This window comes from Mobula birostris, chromosome 12 (assembly GCF_030028105.1).
Source record: "Mobula birostris isolate sMobBir1 chromosome 12, sMobBir1.hap1, whole genome shotgun sequence".
NCBI lineage: Eukaryota > Metazoa > Chordata > Chondrichthyes > Myliobatiformes > Myliobatidae > Mobula > Mobula birostris.
Genome location: NC_092381.1, coordinates 34,735,466 through 34,763,399, shown reverse-complemented (window position 1 = coordinate 34,763,399; position 27,934 = coordinate 34,735,466). Strand labels below are relative to the sequence as shown.

General features: G+C 40.2%; 1 protein-coding gene across 4 annotated transcripts in view; it reads left to right on the top strand.

Moving 5' to 3' along the window:
* The window catches only part of pigb (phosphatidylinositol glycan anchor biosynthesis, class B), a 50,174-nt gene that overhangs the window by 19,572 nt on the left and 2,668 nt on the right, over positions 1 to 27,934 (top strand). For 2 of the 4 annotated variants that reach the window (XM_072273584.1, XM_072273581.1), the window contains 7 exons: positions 207 to 347; positions 1,709 to 1,760; positions 2,359 to 2,570; positions 7,893 to 7,957; positions 9,230 to 9,446; positions 13,929 to 14,109; positions 20,409 to 20,533. In XM_072273584.1, the coding sequence (XP_072129685.1) occupies positions 207 to 347; positions 1,709 to 1,760; positions 2,359 to 2,570; positions 7,893 to 7,957; positions 9,230 to 9,446; positions 13,929 to 14,109; positions 20,409 to 20,533 (993 nt within the window). Of the gene's footprint in view, positions 1 to 206; positions 348 to 1,708; positions 1,761 to 2,358; positions 2,571 to 7,892; positions 7,958 to 9,229; positions 9,447 to 13,928; positions 14,110 to 14,428; positions 14,519 to 20,408; positions 20,534 to 22,158; positions 22,331 to 23,126; positions 23,381 to 27,934 lie in introns of those variants that run through there. The other 2 variants (XM_072273582.1, XM_072273583.1) reach the window with 2 other exon arrangements.

Here is a 27,934-nt window from a genome sequence, read left to right as displayed (position 1 = left end):
GGTAGTGGTCCGTCACCTGAAGCTTAATAGAAGTTGGATGATGCAATAAGACAATGATCTGAAACACGAAAGTAAATCAGCATAAGAATAGTTTAAAAGGAAGAAAATTCGTGTTTTGGAATGGCCAAATCAGAGTCCGGACCTAAACCCAATTGAGTTGCTGTGGCTGAATCTCCTGTGGCTGATTTTGTATGTTCTATTCACAGTTCAAAATATCTCGCTTTGACTGCATTTGCATTTACTGTGCGTCCCACTGCTATTATTCTTTGGCTGCCACTGGTATTTACTCATTTCTGGCAAGAAATGAAGAAACTGGATCTTCTCTTACACAAATGTCTACCAGTTGGGTAAGTAAAGAATGTGCTTCATATCTGCCTGGACAATTTCAGGCACATCCATTTAAAAAGCCAATGCTTTAATTTTTGCTTTTAAATATTATAGAACAACTAAATTATTTGACTGCTGAGACTGTATATGTTCATTCATAAAAAGATAAATGTTTTTATTCTGGAACAGAAAAATGCAAAAATTAAAACTATGTCATTGATAAACTATTACAGTAAAATCTTAAATCAACAGAAGCTTGGCACCAATTTAAGGATTATCTGGAAGTTGTGACTTGTCCCCAGTAAAACCCATTGTGACACACCAATTGTTTGCCTGTCTCATTTCCACACTAACTTGGTATAACTTGGAAAAACAGAATAACTTTTCAATGTGTTGATAGAAAGTTTTTTTTTTCTTATTTATTGGAAATGGGTGGCACAGGCTATAATTTGTTGCCCAGTACCAATTATCCTTGAAGGTGGTGAGCCACCTGCTGGACTGCTGAATTCTTTCTGGTGCTCCTGTGGTGTTGCTGGATAAAAAGTGTCAGTGATAATGGAGGAAGAAGGAAGGACGCTTGACAATAACTTCCCAAGCAACTCTTCACTATTTCAGATTGTGTCTTTTTCACACTTGTGTGGGAGAATATTACCCTCAGCTTGAATACTTGGGGACTTGATTCCATATAATCATGACTTGTATGAGGATTTAATTGTTGGTTTCATGGAAATTATTCACTCCACTGACATTTTTTTTGGCTTCATCCCTCACCACCTATGTGGTTTATCCAAATTACACTTGGCTAGAGTTGTGCCCAGCTGTGCATTAGGCTCATCCTAAGAGCTCTTATAATCTCAGAAATCATTAGAAATAGAGCTTGACCTGGACATGTCTGTTGTTTTACACACACAGAACAGAAAATTCTCAACACAGGTCTAAGGTCTTTCATCCTCCTGGTCATGAGTCTGGAAGGCTGGTTACCTGGGGTAGAAAATTGCATTTCACCAGTGGTAACAGAAATAGTAATAGTACTTCAGATTGCTCTGTGGAATTTTCTCACTTTTAAACATCTTGAGAAAGGAATGGGTCCAATAAAACAAAAACATGTTATTACACATTATATGCATTTTATTGGTGGACACCTGTCACCAATCATCCGGAAATATTATTCTGCACGTATCTCAGCAACTGGTTAGAATGAGCTAACATAACATGTTCTGTTAATGGCATCACATCTGGGTTGTGAATTTGTAAGGTAGAAATGTATGCCTTGCTTTGGGTTGATGTGTCTATTAGTTTTAAGAATAGTGTAATGAATGTTTCCCTTCCCCTACCCCAGAATGTGATTTTTTTTCCCATTGTAAATGTGTTCATTTTGCAGATGCTTATCACTTGGGATTTCACTGATCATTGACCGAATATTTTATGGTGAGGTGGGCATTTTTCATGGTTTTGAAAGATCAATCAGAGTTCTTGTTTTGTCTTTGAACACAGAGTAATCAACCAATCATAAATTTATTTGCCTGGCTTCCTTTGTGAAAATAAAATTATTGCATTGCAATCTATTGGTTTTGCATACCTACATTTAGTGTTTTTGTTATCTTCAGGTGTATGTTATTCTTGCATTTCTTGAAATATTACAGTGTTAAGTCCTAAGATTTAACCAACCTAAAGAAATATGTGTTTCTTTAATCCTGCCAGGAGTACTTTTAATCTGTCTGAATACACTGGCTAATTATAGAAAGGATTATTGTCCGTTTGTGTCACTAATTTATAAATTCCAGCTATATTCACTTAAGTCTTTAAAACAGAGCTCTGCACCATTCCATAGATTTTATAAATCTTAAAAGGTGTGAATTCAGCTTCTTGGATTCAGAAACTACTGAGGCATTCCAATAATTGAATAGAAAATACACTATGGCAGGCTTCATAGGACATTTGCTGATAGCTATCATCCTGTTCCATTTACAAGCATGCAATAGCAATTAATTCTTTTCTCTCTTTGATGTTTTTCCCCCACCCTCATTTCAGTGGGTAATGGTTCAGTGGAATTTTCTCAGATTCAATGTGATTGAGAACATGGGGTCATTCTATGGCTCCCATCCCTGGTATTGGTACTTCACTCAAGGATTTCCTGTTGTCATGGGAACACATTTGCCATTCTTCATCCATGGATGTCTTTTGGCACCCAAGAGGAACAGAATTTTACTACTGGCAGTTCTTTGGACCATTATTGTATACAGGTGTGTACCAATATATAACCATATAACAATTACAGCATGGAAACAGGCCATCTCGGCCCTTCTAGTCCGTGCCCAACGCTTACTCTCACCTAGTCCCACCGACCTGCACTCAGCCCATAACCCTCCATTCCTTTCCTGTCCATATGCCTATCCAATTTTTCTTTAAATGACAATATCGAACCTGCCTCTACCACTTCTAGTGGAAGCTCATTCCACACAGCCACCACTCTCTGAGGAAAGAAGTTAGTCATACTTTATTGATCCCGGAGGAAATTGTTTAAGTTCCCCCTCGTGTTCCCCCTAAGCTTTTGCCCCCTAACTATCAACTCATGTCCTCTTGTTTGAATCTCCCCTACACTCAATGGAAAAAGCCCATCCATTTCAACTCTATCTATCCCCCTCATAATTTTAAATAGCTCTATCAAGTCCCCCCTCAACCTTCTACTCTCCAAAGAATAAAGACCTAACTTGTTCAGCCTTTCTCTGTAACTAAGGTGTTGAAACCCAGGTAACATTCTAGTAAATCTTCTCTGTACTCTCTCTATTTTCTTGACACCTTTCCTATAATTCGGTGACCAGAACTGTACACAATACTCCAAATTTGGCCTTATCAATGCCTTGTACAATGTTAACATTACATCCCAACTCCTATACTCAGTGTTCCAATTTATAAAGGCCAGCATACCAAAAGCATTCTTCACCACCCTATGCACATGAGATTCCACCTTCAGGGAACTATGCACCCTTATTCCTAGATCACTCTGTTCTACTGCATTCTTCAATGCCCTACCATTTACCATGTATGTCCTATTTTGATTAGTTCTACCAAAATGTAGCACCTCACACTTATCAGCATTAAACTCCATCTGCCATCTTTCAGCCTACTCTTCTAACTGGCCCAAATCTCTTTGCAAGCTCCCTGCTTCATTATCCACAACGCCACCTATCTTAGTATCATCTTCATACTTACTAATCCAACTTACCACCCCATCATCCGATCATTAATGTATATGACAAACAACATTGGACCCAGTACAGATCCCTGAGGCACACCACTAGTCACCGGCCTCCAACCTGACAAACAGTTATCCACCACTACTCTCTGGCATCTCCCATCCAGCCACTGTTGAATCCACTTTACTACTTCAATATTAATACCTAACGATTGAGCTTTCCTAACTAACCTTCAGTGTGGAACCTTGTCAAAGGCCTTACTGAAGTCCATATAGACAACATCCACTTCTTTACCCTCATCAACTTTGCTAGTAACCTCTTCAAAAAATTCAATAGGATTTGTCAAATGTGACATTCCACGCACAAATCCATATTGACTGTTCATAATCAGATCCTGTCTATCCAGATAATTATATATACCATCTCTAAGAATACTTTCCATTAATTTACCCACCACTGACGTCAAACTTACAGGCCGATAATTGCTAGGTTTACTTTTAGAACCCTTTTTAAACAATGGAACAACATGAGCAATACACAATCCTCTGGCACCATCCCCGTTTCTAATGATATTTGAAATATTTCTGTCAGAGCCCCTGCTATGTCTACACTAACTTCCCTCAAGGTGCTAGGGAATATCCTGTCAGGACCCAGAGACTTATCCACTTTTGTATTCCTTAAAAGCACCAATACTTCCTCCTCTTTAATCATCATAGTTTCTTTAACTTCCCTACTTGTTTCCCTTACCTTACACAATTCAATATCCTTCTCCTTAGTAAATACCGAAAAAAAAAGAAATTGTTTAAAATCTCCCCTATCTCTTTTGGCTCCACACGTAGCTGTCCACTCTGATTCTCTAAGGGACCAATTTTTGTCCCTCACTATCTTTTTGCTATTAATATAACTGTAGAAACACTTTGGATTTATTTTCACCTCACGTGCCAAAACAACCTCTTTTAGCTTTTCTAATTTCTTTCTTAAGATTCTTTTACATTCTTTATATTCCTCAAGCACCTCATTTACTCCATGCTGCCTATATTTATTGTAGATATCTCTGTTTTTCTGAACCAAGTTTCCAATATCCCTTGAAAACCATAGCTCTCTCAAACTTTTAACCTTTCCTTTCAACCTAACAGGAACATGAAGATTCTGTACCATCAAAATTTCATCTTTAAATGACCACCATTTCTCTGTTGCACCCTTCCCATAAAACAAATTGTCCCAATCCACTCCTTCTAAATCCTTTTGCATCTCCTCAAGGTTAGCCTTTCTCCAATCAAAAATCTCAACCCCGGGTCCAGACCTATCCTTCTCCATAATTATATTGAAACTAATGGCATTATGATCACCGGACCCGAAGTGCTCCCCAACACATACCTCTGTCACCTGACCTATCTCGTTCCCTAACAGGAGATCCAACACTGCCCCTTCTCTGGTTGGTACCTCTATGTATTGCTGCAAAAAACTATCCTGCACACATTTTACAAACTCTAAACCAACCAGCCCTTTTACAGTATGGGCTTCCCAGTCTATGTGTGGAAAATTAAAATCTCCCACAATCACAACCTTGTGCTTGCTACAAATATCTGCTATCTCCTTACAAATTTGCTCCTCCAATTCTTGCTCCCCATTAGGTGGGCTATAATACACCCCTTTAAATGTTACTACATCTTTCCCATTCTTCAATTCCACCCAAATAGCCTCCCTAGACGAGCCCTGTAATCTATCCTGCCAGAGCACCGCTGTAATATTTTCTCTGACAAGCAATGCAACACCTCCCTCTCTTGTCCCTCCGATTCTATCACACCTGAAGCAACAAAATCCAGGAATATTTAGTTGCCAATCACACCCCTCCTGTAACCATGTTTCACTAATAGCTACATCATCATATTTCCAGGTATCAGTCCATGCTCTAAGCTCATCCACCTTTCTTACATGCTCCTAGCATTAAAATAAATGCATTAAAGAAATTCTCCACCTCTTACTCTCTGTTTATCACTAATGGTGCAAACAACTTTACAATCTTTTTCTTCCCTACATCTGTTCCTACACTCTTGTTCCCCTCCCCCCTTGTATCTAGTTTAAATCCACTGGAGCCTCTCTAGCAAACCTATTTGCAAGAATATTTGTCCCCCTCCAGTTCCGATGTAAACCGTCCCACCGGAACAGGTCTTACCTTCCTTAGAAAACTCTCCAATTATCTATAAATCTGAAGCCCTCCCTCCTGCACCATGTCTTCAGCCACGTGTTGATCTGCTCTATCTCACTATTTCTAAACCCGCCTGCATGTGGCACTGGTAGCAATCCTGAGAATGCTATCCTGGAGGTTCTGTCCTTTAACTTGTCGCCTAACTCCCTAAACTCGTCTTTCAGGACCTCCTCACTCTTCCTACCCACGTCATTGGTCCCTACATGGACCACGACATCCGGCTGCGCACCCTCCCTCTTGAGAATACTGAGAACTCGATCTGAGATATCGCGGACCCTGGCACCAGGGAGGCAACAGACCATCCGGGATTCTCAATCTCTCCCACAGAACCTCTTATTTGTCCCCCTAACTATCAAATCCCCTATCACTACTGCTCTCCTCTTTTCCCTCCTTCCCTTCTGAGCTGAGGGTCCAGTCTCAGTGCCAGAGACGCAACATCAACAGTACCCAAAATGGTATACTTATTATTGGTAGGAACGGCCACAGGGGTGCTCTGCTCATTCTGTCTATTCCCCTTCCCTCTCCTGACAGTCACCCAGCTACCTGCCTCCTGACTTTTAGGGGTGACTATCTCCCTGTAACTTCTGTTTATTTCTGCCACTGCCTTATGAATGATCCGATGTTCATCCTGCTCCAGCTGCAGTTCCCTAACTTGGTTTGTCAGGAGCTGCAGCTGGATGCACCTTTTACAGGTGTAGTCATCGGGGACAATTGTACTCGCCCTGACTTCCCACATCCTGCAAACGGAGCACTCAACTCCCTAACTGCTGCCTCCATTACCTACTCCTAAGTTAATTAGAGTAATTAAAGGAACTTACCCAGCCTTACCTCATGGGAGCAGGCTCGTCCTCAGCCTCTGCTTGCCGAAGCCTCTCGAGCCAAAGCCTTCCTACTCTGTCTCCCACTACTCCATCGCCTGCTCTGTTAATCTGCTCGCTTTTTTAAACTCTCCCGCTGTCTCAAGGGCCGACTTTCACGCGCTTGCGCAGTCGTGCCCTGTTCAGCTGCCGAAGAAATATGTGTAAAGAACAGTGGCTATGTGGGATTGAAGACAGGACCAGAATCCCATTATAGGTTTAAAACTTGGGGTTTTTGTGTGTCTATATATATTGAAGTAATGAATTAAGATCACACCTTAAAACACACTCTGATCTCTTCAGTGTAATTCTGTAGCCACTTTCATGGGGGGGGGGAATCTAATAAAAGTTTCTTGAACGTTAAGAGCAAGGCAATGTAGTCTCTTTGAGATGTTATTAGAAAATTCAACAAACTTCATTTTTAAAGAATCCTAAAGCTTTAATAATTAAAAATTACAGAATATTGGTCAGTGCAATATATATGTTGAAGTTAAACTACTATCTTAGTCATGGCTATGCCAACTACTTAACCCCAACTGCTCACATCAGGTTTTGCTGGAGCAATCCATTATTATATTTGCTAGCTTTGCTTCTGTTCCCATTATTCTGCTTTGGTTTTTTTCTTTAGAATAAGTACTTAATGTGGAATAATTTCTTGCTTTGGATTTTAATATAGAAATTTTAAATGGGAAATAGACTCACTACCACATCTTATTTTTCACATACAAGTCTCCTTTTTTCCCCAAGGGAAAATGAAGGCTTCTGTTAATTACAAAAGATTCTGTGAATGCTGGAAATCCAAAGTAATACACAAAGTGCTGGAGGAACTGTAAATCAGGCAGCATCTTTGAAAGGCTCTATATAGTTGATGTTTCTGGCCAAGTCCCTTTATCAGAAGGTCTCAAAATGTTGACTGTTTACTCCCCTCCATCGATGCTGCCTGACTTGCTGCATTCCACCAGCATTTTGTGTGTTTTTTTTTAAATTAAAACTTTTATGAGCTTAGGTTGCCTGAAAGGGCTTTGGTACCAATAATGAACTGTGATACCAAAAAAAGCACAAGAATATAGTCACTGTTATAATATAGGAAATGTGGCAGTGAAATTCCACAAACAGCAGCTAACTGGCCAAATCTCGTTGTTTAAGGTAATTTTTGAGGGATCAATGTAGGCTGGGATATTAAGAGATGTCTGTCTGGTGCACTGATACACAGCGTAATTAGCTTCATCTACATTTCATGTTCATTTTCTGTGTCCAGAATGCTTGTAGTTTTGTAACCTTGTAAATGTTTTTTTATTACAGCTTCTTAAGCCACAAAGAGTTTAGATTTATTTATCCAATAATGCCCATCTGCATGGTATTTTGTGGTAGGTATCCTCTTGATAATTTTACCTCAAATATTAGCCAACATTTGCTGTTATTTTAAAAAAAGTAAAAGATCTTAAAAGTTTTCTACATGGTGTACTTGGTTTGGAAAGTAGAGAATGGATGAACAATTTCAATATTAAATGAATAATTAGTTCAGGTATCAATCACTAAAGAAGTGGTTTTGAATGCTGACTTTAAAAAGCATTCAAAAAGATCACTGTTGTGTGAATATCAACACTGCTGCCTTTGATTCCTATAGGGCATCAGTACTTAGGAACAGTGTTGTGGCTGAGTAAGTTCTAAGTTCACATTTGAAGAATTCAAGTAGGCACCAAACTAGGTGAAACATTTCAGAGAATGCAAAATTATGATTTGAATACAATTCAGGTTAAGGTAAAATCTAAATATTTCTAAACAAGTCTTTATTTTGAAATGTGTTAGATTTTGAAATTAGGGAATCACAGTACACAAATTTAAAATGAACTTTATGGAGTCAGCTAATTTAAGTGATAGTTACATTTCAATAAACTATTTAAAAACTTTTTTACATCATTCTCACTGTTACTAAATGCAGGAATATTCTGTGAGAACATGAATTCCTCTGATCACTGATCTCTAGAGGTGACATAGGTGAAATTTAGCCTGCAGAAATGAGTAATGGAGAATGTGTAATAGTGCATGGAAATAATGACAACAATTACTAATTTTCTGTGTTTAACTCACATGTGTACTCTGATGTTGCTGTCAGATTTACTGCAGTAGAATAGTACATTCTAAGTGTCTTTGGGGGTAATAGTCCTAATTGTTCTCAATGCAAATCCCCATCCCATGTCTCTGATCCTAGCCTGTTTACTTCTAGAGGAGGGGTTCCCAAGCTTTTTTATGCCACGGACCAATACCACTCAGCAAGGGGTCATGGACCCCAGGTTAGGCACCCCTGTTCTAGAGGATGTTTGATGACACATTTTGTTGTGTTATTAGAAATAAGTTTGTGTTTTACTTGTTTTATCCTTTAATCTTACATTTTATAAAATATTGAAAAACTCTTAAGCAATTTATTCCTGAAAATTGAGAGTAAATTTGGTAAACTGCATAATTTGTTTAGATTATTAGTTTAACTGGTTGCTGAGCCATTATACTTTGTCCTCTTGTTTGTGTACAGAATTTTTTTAAGATTCTGTACAGTCATATTAATTCAAATAGAACTATGTACTAAGCATTTTTTCTTGCTCTTTTCCCCCCATAATGAACCTGCCAACTTTTATATGCAGGGTATTCACTGGCTAATTTGAAAGCTTGGAAGAAACCAGCAGTCATTTCCCTGTTTCTTTCCAATTTGTGTTTAATTTTGTATACTGGATTAATTCACCAGCGTGGAACACTGGATGTAATGCACTATGTTCAGAAACTCTGTAAGGGCACCATGCTGGAGAAGGAAGAGCCCTCTGTGTTCTTTCTGATGCCTTGTCATTCAACTCCATTCTACAGGTATGTTGAGTACATAAAACTGCTAATATCGAACTTGAAATGACCACAACTGTGTGGGGTTTGACATCCTTGTGCATGTTTTGTATAATTGTGTGCTGGCAAAAACAGATTTGGAGGGAATAGTTCATTTACTGGCCAAGTCTATGAGAACTAAACATGGAAAGGTTTCCAGGTAGCAAAGGTTCTAATTTGTGATAAAGGCTCTATATATTCTTTCCAGATAGATGAAATGAGTTATGGAAAATTGAATTAACTTCTAAATTTATCGTAAGTTCAGAGTGACATGGCTTAAAACAACATTTCTTCAAATAGCCATCACTTTCTGTGCTGAAAATGCAAATTTGGTAATGAGTAGTGGTTTAAAAAGGTATGTTTTAAAGTTAACAGTATCTGATAATTCAACTGATAAATTTACTATAATGATGCTTGTAATATTGGCAATATGCTCACTGCTAATTATAATCATGTTAGTGCTTGATCATTTCTAAAGAACTATGAGATGAACTTTATTCTGTCTTTCTTTTCTCCTTCTGACCAAAAAAATCATAATTCTTACATTTTTTTGTAAGTTGTGTGGTTTGTATAAAAATACATGGACAGGAGAAAAATATAGTTCATATTTCATGAGAACTGTGTAACTTGTATTTGAATCTAAATTTTAAAATGCAAAAATTATTATTAGGGTTATTGCAATTTGCCTATCCCAACAATAGGTCAACGGCAGATGCAATCTCAATGGCTCTTCACACAACTTTAGACCACACGGACAACACAAACATCTATGTCAGGATGCTGTGCATCGACTATAACTCAGCATTTAATACCATCATTCCCACAATCCTGTTAGAGAAGTTGCAGAACTTGAGCCTCTGTACCTCCCTCTGCAATTGTATCCTCAACTTCCTAACCGGAAGACCACAGTTTCTGTGGATTGGTGATAATATCTCCTCTTCACTGATGATCAACACTGTTGCAACTCAGGGCTGTGTGTTTAGCCCAATGCTCTACTCTCTTTATACCCATGACTTTGTAGCTAGGCATAGCTCAAATACCATCGATTAAATTTGCTGATGATACAGCCATGGTTAGTAGAATCTCAGATGGTGATGAGAGGGCGTACAGGAGCGAGGAATGCCAACTAGTGGAGTGGTGCTGCAGCAACAACCTGGCACTCAACGTCAGTAAGACAAAAGAGCTGATTGTGGACTTCAGGAAGGGTAAGATGAAGGAACGCATACCAATCCTCATAGAGGGATCAGAAGTGGAGAGAGTGAGCAGCTTCAAGTTCCTAGATGTCAAGATCTCTGAGGGTCTAACCTGGTTCCAACATATCGATGCAGTTATAAAGAAGGCAAGACAGAGACTATACTTCATTAGGAGTTTGAAGAGATTTCGTATGTCAACAAATAAACGCAAAAACTTCTATAGTTATACCGTGGAGAGCATTGTGACAGGCTGCATCACTGTCTGGTATGGGAGGGTGGGGGCTACTGCACAGGACCGAAAAGAAGCTGCAGAGGGTTGTAAGTTTAGATGGCTCCATCTTGAGTACTAGCCTACAAAGTACCCAAGACATCTTCATAGAGTGGTGTCTCAGAAAAGCAGCATCCATTATTAAGGACCTCCAGCACCCAGGATATGCCCTTTATTCACCGTTACCATCAAGTAGGAGGTGCAGTAGCCTGAAGGCACAAACTCAGTGACTCAGGAACAGCTTCTTCACTCTGCCATCCGATTCCTGAATGGACATTGAACCTGTGAACACTACCTCACTTTTTTAATATATATTACAGGTGTCCCCTGCTTTTCGAACGTTTGCTTTACGAAACCTCACTGTTACGAAAGACCTACATTAGTACCCTGTTTTCGCTTTCAGAAGGTGTTTTCATTGTTACAAAGAAAGGCAGCGCGTGCCCCGAGCAGCTGCTCTGCCCCGGATTCGGAACGGCATTGCTTAAACACATTGCATTGAGCAGCCGTTAGCAAGATGAGTTCTAAGGTGTTGGAAAAGCTTGAAAGAGTAAGGATGTTACACTTAGTGTTAAATTAGACATAATTAAGCGTTTCAATCGTGGTGAACGAAGCAAGGACGAAGTGAGTTTGGCTTGTGGAAGTTGACGAAGATGATGTTGAAGAGGTTGTGGCATCCCATGACCAAGAACTGATAGATGAAGAGCTGATGTAATTGGAAGAGAAAAGGATAACAATCAAAACCGAATGCAACCAAATGCAGAAAGTGAAGCAACTGTGTGAGATTTTCGCTGCAATGATAAAGTACGACTTTAATTTTGAAAGGGTACGTAGGTTTAGGGGATATTTGGAGGATGGTTTGAGTGCTTACAAACCACTGTATGATAGAAAAATGCGCAAGGCTCAGCAGTCAAGCAAGCCTTCCACATCAGCCACAGCAGACGACGAACCTCGACCTTCAACATTGAGGCGGGCAGTCATAGGAGAAGATGAGCTGCCTGCCCTGATCGACGATGAGATGACACGCCCCATGTCCCACCACCCCAACACCTGGGCCCCGGACAGATACTGTACCAATTCGCGAAGAACGCAGTGGTAGCCGGGAGGCGCACAGCACATCGTTAAGAAAAAAGCTGAAATAAACATGCTAATTAATTAGGTGCTGCCTAGCACGTAATTAATTAGCATGTTTATTTTGGCTTTTTTCTTAACGATGTGCTGGGTGCCTCCCGGCTACCGCTGCGTTCTTCACGGCAATGTATCGGGTCGGCTGCCCGGAGGGTGGGGGCCACTGCACCACCCAGCCTGCGACGACTCAGTCTAACGCACCATCATCAGTGTGCTCGGCGCTGTTCTCCCAATTCCGGTAAGTGATATTACACTGTACATACATTATTTCTACTTTATATAGGCTGTGTATTTTAACGTGTTATTTGGTAGATTCGGCAGTTTCATAGTTTAAAGGCTACTGGAGAGAGCGTTTATGCCAACAGCGCTTGCGTGAGATTTTCTGCCGAAAGTGCTTGCATGAGATTTTCGCTACAGAGATCTGTGCAGGCACTCGTTGTAGAGAAGTATTTCTACTTTATATAGGCTGTGTATTTATCATATCATTCCTGCTTTTACTATATGTTACTGTTACTTTAGCTTTTATGTGTTATTTGGCATGATTTGGTAGGTTATTTTTGGGTCTGCAAGCGCTCACAAAATTTTCCCATATAAATAAATGGTAATTGCTTCTTCGCTTTACAACATTTCGGCTTACGAACCGTTTCATAGGAACGCTCTACCTTCAGATGGCAGGGGAAACCTGTATTTCTGTTTTTGCATGATTTTTAATCTATTCAATATACATACACTGTAATTGATTTATTTATTGTTTACTTTTTCTTCTATATTATGTATTGCATTGAACTGCTGCTGCTAAGTTAACAAATTTCACGACACATGCCAGTGATAATAAACCTGATTCTGAGAAAACTTGCTTCAAATTTGGTAGGCTCTGAATTGAAATATTTTTCCAGAAGTTTAAGTGCAGCAACAATGTTGCAAGTTTAGGGCAATATTGAGGCATATCTTTAAGAAGAGTCATTAAAGTGAATCCCAGTCTACCCTCTAAAGTAGCCTGGCTATGTGAAGATGGACATTGTTGTACTCTGGCTAATATTTGTCCAAGTACCGACATTGACACGTGTGTAGGATCTTGTCATATGCAGCTTAAGTGTTGAACTGCCCTGTATCACATTTGTGACCTTCAAGCAAAATATTTCATTAGCCATGAAGTACTTTGATATATCCTAAGGTACTACATAAGTAAAATGTATTTAATTCTTTATTGCAATATTAGAAATAGAATGAATACCTTGCCACTAAACTAATCGGCATGCATGCAGTCATTTTCTTATTTAGTGACATGTTCAATACCAAAGTTAGTGTATAGAAAAGACAGTATTCTATTTGTTCACAGTGACATCTTGAGTAAAAAAATAAATCTAGATATAAAATGATGCTTGTGTGACTTGTTCTGTCCTACTTAATTTTAGTATTAGTAGTAGAAAAGGAATGGACTTTCTACAAGTGCTGCAATGTAAAAAGCAGTAGTCAAGAGATCTGTGAAATGTCTGAAGCTGTCATCCTTCCAATACAACTGCATACAACTAAAGTAATAATATCAAAAAAAAAGGACTATTGTGACTCAAAAGCATGAGTTTGGATCTTCCGTGAAGATCTTTTTAAAAAAACGAATACTTCTACTACATCACAGAAATGGACAAATATTGCAAGGTTGTTTTGCAGAGCTTTAGTAAAGATCTTGGAGTAGAGTCATAGAGTAGGACAATTTGCCCATGATTGGTTCATATCCCTTTGATCGGTTCATATCCCTTTGATCTATGTACTTGTCCAAGTGAGTAGGTCTTTAAGCAATTCTCACGTCTGGGAAAAGTCATTAAGAGGAATTATGCTTCGGATTTCTGCATGCAGTTTAAATATTCTTTCTTGTTGTTTCATCAGCTATGTTCATTGCCCAATAAAAATGGACTTTCTGGAATGTCCTCCTAACCTGAGTAGAAATATTTCCTATGTTGATGAAGCTGACTTGTTTTTCAAGGAGTCCCTTACGTGGTTGAACACAAGATTTTATAATCAAGCCTCCCTCCCCACTCATCTAGTCTTGTACAATGTATTGGAACAGGTATGCATACAATTGTTCTATTTTTGTTCCCTTATATAATTGATTAGTTTTATAGATGGTGGAATTGCCTTGATTTTTACTGCATTTCTTTTTGTGTATTGTAGGCTTTCATAATAATGAAGTGTCATTATAGAATCCTGTCAGTTCAGAGAGTTCTTTGCTTTTTTTCAAATATAAGGGTTGGGAATAGATGAGTCTTGATTCTTTTCATGGGAAATGTGAAATTAATTTGAGAAACTCAGGCCTGACCCCAGAATCCTTCAGAAGTAGTTTTTAAATTTAAGAATTTCCTTTTTCCTCCCTCACATCTTATTTAAAGTGAAGATATTGTGACTGTTACCAAATGAGGGCAAAGCAGATGACATCAATTCTGGCAGTACGATAATGGAGATTAAAGATTTGAGATGCAGCTAGTCCTGTAGTTCAAACTAAAATGTGGGAGCATGGAAGCAATGCATTTAAAGAAGGTAATCACTTCATCGGGGTCTCTCTTCCCGCCATTACAGACATTTACAACCACACGCTGCATCCGTAAAACTAACAGCATTGTGAAGGAGCCCACACACCCCTCATACAAACTCTTCTCCCTCCTGCCATCTGGCAAAAGGTACTGAAGCATTGGGGCTCTCACGACCAGACTGTGTAGTCCCATGTAGGTCTGAAGTCTAACGTAGTTTCGTGTTGCTTCACGTAGTCTAGTGTAGTTTTGTGTTGTTTCACGTAGTCTGGTGTAGCTTTGTGTTGTTTCATGTAGCACCATGGTCCTGGAGGAACGTTATTTCGTTTTTACTGTGTACTGTACCAGCAGTTATGGTTGAAATGACAATGAAAGTGACTTGACTTCGAGATTTCACTAAACCATAAAGCCAAGCAGCTTTGTTATTAGAGTTATGCTATGATAATAGAATCATACAGCATTCAGTTTGTCGACACTGACCAGTGAGCACCCTCCTGCATTAACCCCATCACCAATACTTGGTCTCTCGCCCTCCATGTCTATGAGGTCCAGATGCTCATCTGGACACTTCTTAAATGCTGTCAGTGTCACAATTTCAACCACTCTCTCAGATAGCATGTTCCAGGTATTTGCTACTCTCTGGGTGAAAAAGTTCTCCTCATATCCCCTCCGAATCTTTTCCCCTCTTACCCTAAACCCAAGTCCTCTAGTTTTATCTATCTCTGATATAGGTAGAAGGTTTCCTGCAGTCTACTGTCTTTACCCCTCTTAACTTTATACATTATCATGTCACCTCTTAACCTCTTCTGCTCCAGACAGAACAGACCGAGCATCTCCAATCCCTTCTCATAACTGAGTTGCTCCTTTCCAGGCAGCATCCTGGTGAATCTTCTCTGCACCCTTTGCAGCACTGTCACATCATTTTCTTTGCCTTTGTAACCACAACTGCTCACACAATTGTAGTTAAGGTTCACAGTGCCTCTAAAGTTGGATCAAAGCTCTTTACGTTATTGATTGTCCTTACTAACGAGGGCCAGTATCCCATTAGTCTTGATCATTTTGTCTACCCGCAAAACACACAAAATGCTGGAGGAAGTCAACAAGTCAGGCAGCATCCATGGAGGGGAATAAACAGTCGATGTTTCAGACCGAGGTCCTTCATAAGGACCAGTCCCAATGTAGTGTCTCAGCCTGAAACATCCCAGTCTGTTTATTCCCCTCCATAGATGTTGCCTGACTTACTGATTTCTGCAGCATTTTGTATGGGTTGCTTGAGATTTTCAGCATCTGTGGAATCTCCAGTATCTACGTTATCTACCTGCTGAGCTATCATCCTGGACTTAAGGATCTCAGAGTTTCTGAATATTCCACAGTTGCGTCTAGAGCTTTCGTCGGTCAGAGTTGACCATGGATATTGCGTCCCAGCTGTCTAGATACGCAAGCCCAGGCAGTACCCATTTAGCAGGCTCCCCCTCTCCAAGCATCTGATGAACCCAAAGGATCGGTAGAGACCGATACAGTTTGGTAGCAGAAGCGTCACAGGAGTTTCCAGTCAGCATTGAAATCAATGTAGGACTGCCTTAGGGACTCAAGATCCAGATTTTTTCCCCTGGAGGGGTTTACTTCAGAAGCCTTCCCCATGAGTGGATATAGCTGCAAGGCAGTGGAGGTTCGAGATCAGAGTTTTTCTCCTCCTAGATGGGTTGCCAACCATGGCTGACAAGCCCCATCTGCCCAAGGCGATTGGTTTTAAGGTGCCAATAACTTGCCTTTGCCTCTTCTCCTGTTAATAGAACGGTTCTGCCGGGCTTTGAAGCTGAGCCACATGTGGAGGCCAGGAGCTGGACTTGGTAATCAAAGGCTATTTGAGGCACGTGGCATTGGGAGCATTTAATAGGTAGTGGGAGCTTGTCCCCATTACCACCCCTGCTATAACAACCTTAAGGAACCACAAGACCTTGCCATTACTGTATACAGTATGTCCTAACTTCATTAGTGCTCCAAAAATGCACCACCTCTCATTGTTTGAATAAAATCCCATCTCCTAGTTTTCAGCCCATTTCACTAATGCATTGATACCTCTTTGCAGCCTAAAATTACTTTCCATTCCATCACTCATCTCTGAGTGGGTGAGCATCTGGGGCACGATGACCACCATTCCCTGGCCTTTAACATTATCATGGAAAAGGATAGAATTAGAGAGAGGAAAATTCTTAATTGGGAAAGGGCAAACTATGAGGCTACAAGGCTAGAACTTGCGGGTGTGAATTGGGATGATGTTTTTGCAGGGAAAAGTACTATGGACATGTGGTCGATGTTTAGAGATCTCTTGCGGGATGTTAGGGATAAATTTGTCCGGTGAGGAAGATAAAGAATGGGAGGGTGAAGGAACCATGGGTGACAAGTGAGGTGGAAAATCTAGTCAGGTGGAAGAAGGCAGCATACATGAGGTTTAAGAAGCAAGGATCAGGTGGGTCTATTGAGGAACATAGGAAAGCAAGAAAGGAGCTTAAGAAGGGGCTGAGAAGAGCAAAAAGGGGGCATGAGAAGGCCTTGGTGAGTAGGGTAAAGGAAAATCCCAAGGTATTCTTCAATTATGTGAATCAAGAAAGGATGACAGGAGTGAAGGTAGGACCAATAAGAGATAAAGGTGGGAAGATGTGCCTGGAGGCTGTGGAAGTGAGTGAGGTCCTCAATGAATACTTTTCTTCGGTATTCACCAATGAGAGGGAACTTGATGATGGTGAGGACAATATGAGTGAGGTTGATGTTCTGGAGCATGTTGATATTAAGGGAGAGGAGGTGTTGGAGTTGTTAAAATACATTAGGACAGTTAAGTTCCCGGGACCTGACGGAATATTCCCCAGGCTGCTCCACGAGGCGAGAGAAGAGATTGCTGAGCCTCTGGCTAGGATCTTTATGTCCTCGTTGTCCACGGGAATGGTACCAGAGGATTGGAGGGAGGTGAATGTTGTCCCCTTGTTCAAAAAAGGTAGTAGGGATAGTCTGGGTAATTATAGACCAGTGAGCCTTACGTCTGTGGTGGGAAAGCTGTTGGAAAAGATTCTTAGAGATAGGATCTATGGGCATTTAGAGAATCGTGGTCTGATCAGGGACAGTCAGCATAGCTTTGTGAAGGGCAGATCGTGTCTAACAAGCCTGATAGAGTTCTTTGAGGAGGTGACCAGGCATATAGATGAGGGTAGTGCAGTGGATGTGATCTATATGGATTTTAGTAAGGCATTTGACAAGGTTCCACACGGTAGGCTTATTCAGAAAGTCAGAAGGCATGGGATCCAGGGAAGTTTGGCCAGGTGGATTCAGAATTGGCTTGCTTGCAGAAGGCAGAGGGTGGTGGTGGAGGGAGTACATTCAGATTGGAGGATTGTGACTAGTGGTGTCCCACAAGGATGTGTTCTGTGACCTCTACTTTTCATGATTTTTATTAACGACCTGGATGTGGGGGTAGAAGGATGGGTTGGGAAGTTTGTAGACGACACAAAGGTTGGTGGTGTTGTAGATAGTGTAGAGGATTGTCAAAGATTGCAGAGAGACATTGATAGGATGCAGAAGTGGGCTGAGAAGTGGCAGATGGAGTTCAACCCGGAGAAGTGTGAGGTGGTACACTTTGGAAGGACAAACTCCAAGGCAGAGTACAAAGTAAATGGCAGGATACTTGGTAGTGTGGAGGAGCAGAGGGATCTCTGGGTACATGTCCACAGATCCCTGAAAGTTGCCTCACAGATGGATAGGGTAGTTAAGAAAGCTTATGGGGTGTTAGCTTTCATAAGTCAAGGGATAGAGTTTAAGAGTCGCGATGTAATGATGCAGCTCTATAAAACTCTGGTTAGGCCATACTTGGAGTACTGTGTCCAGTTCTGGTCACCTCACTATAGGAAGGATGTGGAAGCGTTGGAAAGGGTACAGAGGAGATTTACCAGGATGCTGCCTGGTTTAGAAAGTATGCATTATGATCAGAGATTAAAGGAGCTAGGGCTTTACTGTTTGGAGAGAAGGAGGATGAGATGAGACATGATAGAGGTGTACAAGATAATAAGAGGAATAGATAAAGTGGATAGCCAGTGCCTCTTCCCCAGGGCACCACTGCTCAATACAAGAGGACATGGCTTTAAGGTAAGGGGTGGGAAGTTCAAGGGGGATATTAAATGAAGGTTTTTTAACTCAGAGAGTGGTTGGTGTGTGGAATGCACTGCCTGAGTCAGTGGTGGAGGCAGATACACTCGTGAAATTTAAGAGACTACTAGACAGGTATATGGAGGAATTTAAGGTGGGGGGGTGATATGGGGGGCAGGGTTTAAGGGTCGGCACAACGTTGTGGGCTGAAGGGCCGTACTGTGCTGTACTGTTCTACGTTCTATGTTCTGCACTCCTCCAATCTTTGTGTCATTTTCCAACTTATTGATCTTGCCTTCCATAGCGACATCCATGTTATTACAAGCAGCAAGGAGCCCTGCCGTGAGGGGCACCACTAGTCATAGACATTATTTGCAAAAGCAAACCTCTTGTCACCCCTGTCTGTCTTCTATAGTGAAGTCAATTTAGTGAGAATCAGGTGGATTATCACTGTTTTATATGACATGAAAGCTGTTGTTCTGCAGCAGCAGCAAGTGCAAAGACAGAAAACCATTATAAATTACAAAACGAATAGTGCAAAAAAAAGGGATAAAGTGGTAGCATTCATTGAATATTCAGAAGTCTAATGGCAGAGGAGAAACAGATGTTTCTGAATTAAGTGTAGGTCTTCAGGCTCCTGTACCTCCCAGATGGTAGTACTGAGAAGAGGGCATGACCCAAATGGCGATGGTCCTTAATCTTCTGGAGGCACTGCCTCTTTAAGATATACTCGTTGGTGAGGAGGGTTGTGTTTTGATGGTACTGGCTGGGCCTGAGACCCTGTGCAGCTTCTTGCAATCCTATGCATTGCACCCTCCATGTGAGGCTATGATGCAACCAGTGAGAATGTTCTCTTGTTCAAGATTGTCATCTGAATGTACATATATATAACGAAATGAAACAATGTTCTTCTGGACCACGGTGCGTGTACAATACATATCACACACAGCACATAAACCAAAATATTACCCAAAATAAGTTAATAAAATATAATTCAAAATGCATGTAGTGTGTAGCTCAGGGAAACGGTAAGCAGTACAGTAAACAGCTCACTGTCCTAGTGACGAGACCTGAGTGTTGGAGGAGTATTCATTAGTCTCACTGCCTGAGGGAAGAAGCTGTATCCAGACTGGCAGTCGAGGTCCTTATGCTTATGTACTTCCTTCCTGATGGTAGTGAGTTAAAGAGGTTCTTGGATGGGTGGTAAGGATCCTCAACAATGCCCTTCATCTATAACACTCCCGGTAGATGTCAGGAATAGGGGGAAAGGGAGACATCGGTGATCCTCTTAGCGCTTTTTCCTATCTTCTGTAAGATCTTGCAGTCCCATGCCTTGCAGCTTCTGTATCACACAATGACACAGCCAGACAAGACACTCTCGATGGTGCTCCTGTAGAAAGCTTATACAAGAAGGGAACTACATTTGCTGCCTTCCAGTCATCTGATACCTCATTTGTGTTTAATGAAGATTTAAATATCTCAACCACAGCCCAAATAATCTGTTACTTATCCTCCAGAGACATCCTGAAACAAATTGCGTTGGTCCTGGGGATTTATGCAAATTCAAGCCAATTAAGGCATTAAATAACTTCTCTTTATTTTTAGGAAAATACCAATTAATATCATTGTAAATTTGAAAAAGGTGTTACATTACTGCAATTTTATACATCTTCTAACATTGATTTTTTTTATTTCTTTGTCTTCAAAGAACATTGAGCCCTTCCTAAGGATTAAAAACTACATGAAAGTGGCGACATTTTTTCATACTCATGTACCCGAAGGTCGAGTAGGAAGCCATATTCATGTATTTGAAAGGAAAAACATGGATAATAGGTGATAAGAATATTCAGATGTGTATATGAATGTATTTACTGTTCTTTGTTTTTATAAAACAGTTTCTCTTCTTCAAACTTGTCTTTATTTTTGGGTATTCTAAGTTGATGTCTAGGGCATGTATTTACTCAAAGACAGATAATACTTAGAAAACACCCTGCTAATAGCATATGATGTGTTAACACAACTCATTGGGATCAGTAGTTAGCCTGAATCTTGGGAAATGTAGCTTTTTAAACCATCAAGATATTTATTAGAATATTACCCTATTGCACTGGTAGGCAAGATGAGGATTGAGCTTATAAATGTTTCACTGTAAAATACAAAATGAAAATACTTTTTTGACAAGTTAAAATGAGACCTGGTATGCCAGAATTAATGTCATATTATTGTTATTCCACAATTTCATGATTGTAGGTAATTATTCTTCTGCTGAATCTGTTCAGATTAGTCAATTAAATGGAATGAGTTTTTTCTTGGAATTTAGGGTGTGAGAAGACAACCTTAGAGATTCTTTTTGGTATTATCAAACTTCAGTAATAATCTTTGTCCAATGATTTCTTTATTGTACTTTTATGTGCAAGTTACATTTAGAACCACATAGTTTGTCATTAAAGTCAAATTGTATGGATGGATGGATGTGTCTATTGCAGTGCTAATTGGTTGTAGATTTGAACTTGAGGAATATGAGAGTTAAAACAGCTTGCACAGCTAAAGTTATTATTGTGCAAGGTAATATATTAGAGTACAAGATCTTAGTGGAATGAATTTTGCCTGCATCAGCTTGATGTTCTGCAGGCTAATAATACTGTGCCAGGGAATGAAAGAACAATCTGACCTTGTAGAGACATTATTATGAAAGCTCAACAGTTATTGTTTATAACCAATATATAAGCTGTAATCGATTCAGTGGACTGGTTTTGTGATTATACTAAATCGTCAACTGTAACATAGAAATTTAATAACTCAGAAGGAGCCCATTCACCCCAGTGTGAACAGTTGGTTTAATGCCATCTCCAGCGTAAGTAGCGTAACCGTCAGGTTACAGATCCTTTAAGAAAATCAACTGTATCAAACATTAATTGTGTAATATCCTAATTATTTGCTTAAATTAATGCAAAAAAAAAAAAGCTACATAATATTCTGCAAATGCCAGAAATCCAGAGTAACACACACAATGCTGGAGGAACTCAGCAAGTCAAGTAGCATCTATGGAGGGGAATAAATAGTCGAGGTTTTGGTCTGAGAGCCTTGATCTGGAAAAATGCAAAGAAAATTCATTTGAAAAAGTAATCTAGGAATTAGAATATGATTAAGTAATTTTATTAATACATTATAAATGTGTATTTATGAAATCTTTGTCTCAGAATGCCCGAAGTGTTTAATTGCCAAATGTTGAAAAACAGACTCAGCATTTATGGGCCTATAAAATTTAAAACTATAATAGAGATCAATTTCCAAGAGTGGTGAAAATGGGTAAAGTTAATTTTGCATTAATACAACTTGCACTGAAGAGGAGGAGGAGGAGGAGGGGAAGATTTACACAGATGTTCTCAGGGTTGGCTAGAAAGAAAGGTTACATAACCTATGGCTGATTTTTTTTTTTTTTTTTTTTTTTAAAAAAGCTGAAGGAGTCCAAAATCAGTCACACAGCAGTGATGGAGGCTATTTTTGACAATGCCCATAATCATCAGTAATCTGTTCACCAAAGCCCGGTTTTAACTTTCTTGGACCGATAGGCTTCTGGTTTCATTCAGCCTTTGGTCCAAATATGGATCAAAGACATGAATTCTACAGGTAAGTTATGGGTACAATAACTTATGGGTACAATAGCCCTTCAGCTACCTGACTATTGTATCTTGGTGCCCTGGTAAAACACAAATCAATGGACATCCAAGGAAATACACTCCAATCATGGGGCCTGTACCTTGCTCATAGGAAGATAGTTGCAATAACTAGAGTTCAATCATCTGAGCCCTTGGAAAATCACAGTAGTAGTTCCTTAGGGTAATATCCTGGGCCCAACTATCTTCATCTGCTTCATCAAAAACCTTCCTCCCATAAAAAGCGTCAGAAGATGGGTATTCCCTGATAGGTACACTATATGTAATTCCATTTGCTGCTACAGTACCTAGAAGAGTTCCTCTTTGTCACCTGATCATTTTCTGTCAGTCACCTTATTTTCAGGTACTCCTGCATCACATTATGTACATACACTGTATATAGGCTAATTTGATGTATATATGGATACTCAACAGTAACTTGTAATTGTTTTATAGGATTCCTTTTATGTTGCTATTTATTGTTTTTATGCTAATTCAGATCCAGATTAACAATTATTGTTATCCTTTACACTTGTGTACTGAAGAATAACAATAAGCTAGTAAATCTTGAATCTCAACAAATGATGCAATCCATGGCTGCATGAAGCAAGAGCTAGACAATGTTCAGATACAGATAGTTAAGTGGCAGGTAACAACTATAATCATAAAACTGTCAGGCAATAGCTTGCTTTGCTATAAGACAGGCTAAATACCCGTCCTTGACATTCAATATTAGGACCATGGCTAAATCCTCTACTCTTTACATCCAGAAGGTGGCATCCTGTAGATACCAAGGCTCCAAAGCCTTTATACCATCTGCAAGGAGCAAGTCTGGAATGTGGTAGATTACTCTGCACTTGCCTGGATGTATGGAGTGCCAACTACTATCAAGGTACTACCACTGAGTACTAGGCAGTCCACTTGATTGGCTGTCAATCAACCCCCTAAATTTCATTTCTACTACTGATGAATTGCACTTGCACTCTGTACCATCTTACAAAATATACTGAAAAAATAGCTGGTGTTACTTATTACCTTAGGGCAAGGGTGTTTTAGTTGCGTCAAAAATCAATCTTACAAAAAAAGTGAAAAGAAAAAATTTGAATATTTATAAAATGATCGACAAGTAAGCACAATAATAGCTCCATACTTATTCTTGTCCAATATGAACTCCTCCCTTACTGAGGGGGGGGAAGAGCTCCCTTTTTCAGGCACCTTTAATCACCAACAAAGTTAACATGAATTAGAATATGGTGCACCCCACAATGTAGTTACAATTAATTACAAAATAAACCAGAAGTATCTACCTCAAAAAAAGGATACAAACACCATATACACATCCCTATTACTAAAGAACTTGAATATTCCTCTGTGTATGGCAGAAAGGCATCATAAAGCCAACTTAAGCATATTAACTTGATTTAGAATTAAACTGAACTTTGGTGTCTGACTCTGAATGTATGTAGCAATGTGGAAGGAAAACAGTAGGTAGTGCCTACAAACAGTATTCACCCCCACCCCCAGAAGTTTACATTTATTGTTGTACAACATTGAATAACAGTGGATTTAATTTGGCTTTTGATGCTGAGCAACAAAAAAAAATTCATGTCAAAGTGAAAGCAAATTTCTACAAGTTGGTCTACATTTATTACAATTATTAAACAATAATTGCATAATTATACTCACTCTCTTCAAGTCAGTATTTAGTAGATGCACCTTTGGTAGCAATTACAGCCTTGAGTCTGTATGGAGAGACATCTGGACACTGCAATTTTTCCCTATTCTTTACAAAACTACTCAAGCTCTGTCAAGATTGCATGAGGATTGTGAGTGAACAGCCCCTTTCAAGTCCAGCCACAAGTTCTCAATTGGATTGAGGTCAGGACATTAACTTTGTTGTTTTATACTTGCAGTCATTGTCTTGCTGGAAAATAAATGTTCTCCCAAGTCACAGTTCTCTTGCAGACTGCATCAGGTTTCCTGCAGGATTTGCCTGTATTTTGCTACATTCCTTTTACAAGTCTTCCATGGTCTGCTGCAGTGAGGGATCCCTACAGCATGAAGCACCCACCACACAGTAGAGATGGTGTGTTTTTGATGATGTGCAGTGTTTGCCTTATGCCAAACATAGTGTTTACTCAGATAGCCAAAAAGCTGAATTTTGGTTTCATCAGACCACAGAACCTTCTTTCAGCTGACTTCAGAGTCTCCCATATGCCTTCTGGCAAACTCTAGCAGAGATTCCACTTGTTTTTTTCCCCCGAACAATGTCTTTCTCTTTGTCACGCTCCCATAAAGCTGCGGCTGGCAAAGCACCTGAGCAACAGTTGTATGCGCAGTCTCTCCCATCCCAGCCACAGAAGCTTGTAACTCCCCTAAAAGTTGCCATAGGTCTACTTGGTGGCCTTGCTCATTAGTTTCCTTCATACCCAGTCACTCAGTTTTTGAGGACAGCCTGCTCTAGGCAGATCTACAACTGTGCCATATAGTTTCCATTTCCTGAGGGAACTTAACCATACACCAAGGGATATCCAGTAACTTGGAAATGTTATTGTTTCCATCTCCTGACTTGTACATTTCAATAACCTTTTTGTGGAGTTGCTTGGAGTGTTTTCTTGTCTTCATAGTGTCCAGGATACTGACTCACCAGGAGTTGGACCTTCCAGCTACAGGTGTATTTTTACCACAATCAATGGAAACACCTTGATGGTACACAGGTGATTCTCCATTCAACTAATTATGTGACTTCTAAAACCAATTGGCTGCACCAGTGATGATTTGGTGTGTCATATTAAAGGGGGTGAATACTTATGCAATCAATTATTTGTGCTTTATATTTGTAATTTAAATTTAGATGACTTTGTAAAGATCTGTCTTCACTTTGACATGAAAGAGTCTTTTTCTGTTGATCAGTGTCAAAAAAGCCAAATTAAATCCACTGTGATTCAATGTTGTAAAACAACAAAACATGAAAATTTTTTGGGGGGGGGGGTGGCGAATACTTTTTATAGGCACTGTATACCGGGGAAGGCATTGGAAGTGCGTAAACTCACCACAATGACAGCAGAATGACAAGGCAGTGTTTGTGAGTGTGTTTACCAAGTGCTCTCTGTCACAGTGAGGCAAAATGTTTTCCTTGTATAAAGAATATTAGGTGCCAGAGGAAGGAGTAAAAGCAGATATGATAACAACGTTTGAGAAGCATGTGGACAAATAAATGAACAAGAAGAGATATAGACCATGTGCAGACACAGTGGGCCAATGAACCTGTTCCTGTGTTGTAGTCTTCAAGGCCCGTGATACTCACACAGCACTTCCACATGACTTCTATTAACAAGAATAACAAAGTTCAAACTAAATGGCACATTATATTGACATGGAATGATATCACAGCTAGATTTAAATTATGGAATGTCCCTTCAAGTAGCATTGTGCAAGTACCTTCACCAGAAAGTCTACAGTGTTCAGGAAGGCAGTTCAACACCACCTAGTCTCCCTGGGAACTACATCTGTGAGAAGTGCATCCGGCTGCAGCTCCTTGAAGACCGTGTTAGGGATCTGGAGCAGCAACTGGATGACCGTCGGCTTGTACAGGAGAGCGAGGATATGATCGATCAAAGTTACAGGGAAGTAGTCACCCCGAAGTTGCAGGAGGCGAGTGGCTGAGTGACTGTCAGGAGAAATCGAAATAAGGCAGTTAGAGCAGAGCACCCCTGTGGCCATTCCCCTCAAAAACAAGTATACTGCTTTGGATACTTTTGTGGGGTTGACCTCCCGGGACAATGCCATGGTGACGGGGTTACAGGCATCAAGCATGGGTCTGTGGTGCAGAAGGGAAAGAGAGAGAAGAAGGGAGTGGTAGTGATAGGGGACTCAATAGTGAGGGGAACAGACAGGAGATTCTGTGGATGTGAATAGGACACTCGGATGATATGTTGCCTCCCAGGTGCCAGGGTCAGGGATGTCTCAGATCGTGTCCACAACATTTTGGAGAGGGAGGGGAAGCAGCCAGATGTCTTGGTACGTCTTGGTACCAATGACATAGGAAGGAAAAGCAATGAGGTCCTGAAAAGAGAATTTAGGGAGCTAGGTAGAAAGCTGAGAAGCAAGACCTCCTGGGTAGTAATTTCTGGATTGCTGCCAGTGCCAGTGAGGGTAGAAACAGGATGATCTGGCCGATAATGTGTGGCTGAGAAGCTGGTGCCAGGGGGCAGGGCTTCAAGTTCTTGGATAACTGGGATCTCTTCTGGGGGAGGTATGAGCTGTTCAAAAGTGATGGATTGCACCTGAACCCGAGGGGAACCAATATTCTTGTGGGCAGGTTTGTTACAGCTGTTGGGGAGGGTTTAAACTAACTTGGCAGGGGGATGGGAACCAGAGTGAAGGAACTCAGGATAGGATGGAAAAAAGTAAAGATAGCATGCAATCAAATTGTCAGGAAGGGCAGGCAGGTGATAGGATTTAGTTGCAGCCAATAGGCTGAGTATCAAATCAGTAGGGGTGCAGAATCAGAAAGGATAACAAATACGGCACTCAAAGTGTTGTATCTAAATGTGCGTAGTATAAGAAATAAGGTGAAAGATCTTGTTGCAATATTACAGATTGCTAGGTATGATGTGGCCATCACTGAATTGTGGCTGAAGGATGGTTGTAGTTGGGAGCTGAATATCCAAGGTTACACATTATATCAGAGGGATGAGAAGGTAGGCAGAGGGGGGTGGTGTGGCTCTACTGGTAAAGAATGGCATCAAATCAGTAGAAAGATGTGACATGGGATCGGAAGATGTTGAATCCTTGTGGGTTGAGTTAAGAAACTGCAAGGGTAAAAGGACATTGAGGGCAGTTATATACAGGCCTCCCAACAGTGGCTGGGAGATGGGCCACAGGTTAAAATGGCAAATGTTTCTGGGGAAAATGAGGAAGGTGAGGGCATATGTATTCCAAAAATGAAGAAATACACAAATAGTAAAATAGTACAACTGTGGCTGACAAGGGAAGTCAAAGCTATTATAAAAGCAAAAGAAAGGGCATACAATGAAGCAAAAATGACTGGGAAGTTTTTTTAAAAAACCTATAGAGAGCAACTTAAAAAGTCATTAAGAGGGAAAAAATGAAATATGAAAGCAAACTCACAAATAATATCAAAATGGATAATAAAAGTTTTTTCAAGTATGTTAAAAATAAAAGAAAAATGAGAGTGGATATAGGTCTGCTGGGAAATGAGGCAGGAGAAATAATAACAGGGGACAAGGAGATGGCTGATGAACCAAATGAGTATTTCACTTCAGTCTTCGTTGTGGAAAACACTAGCAGAATGCCTGATGTTGTAGTATGTGAAGGAAGAGAACTGGGTGCAGTTACTATAACAAGAGAGAAGGTGCTCAAAAAGCCGAAGGACCTAAAGGTACATAAGTCACCCGGACCAGAGGAACTGTACCCTGGGGTTCTGAAAGAGGTAGTGTTAGAGATTGTGGAGGCATTAGAAATGATCTTTCAAAAATCTTTGGACTCCGGCATGGTGCCAGAGGATTGGAAAATTGCAAATGTTACTCCTCTCTTTAAGAAAGGAGGAAGGCAG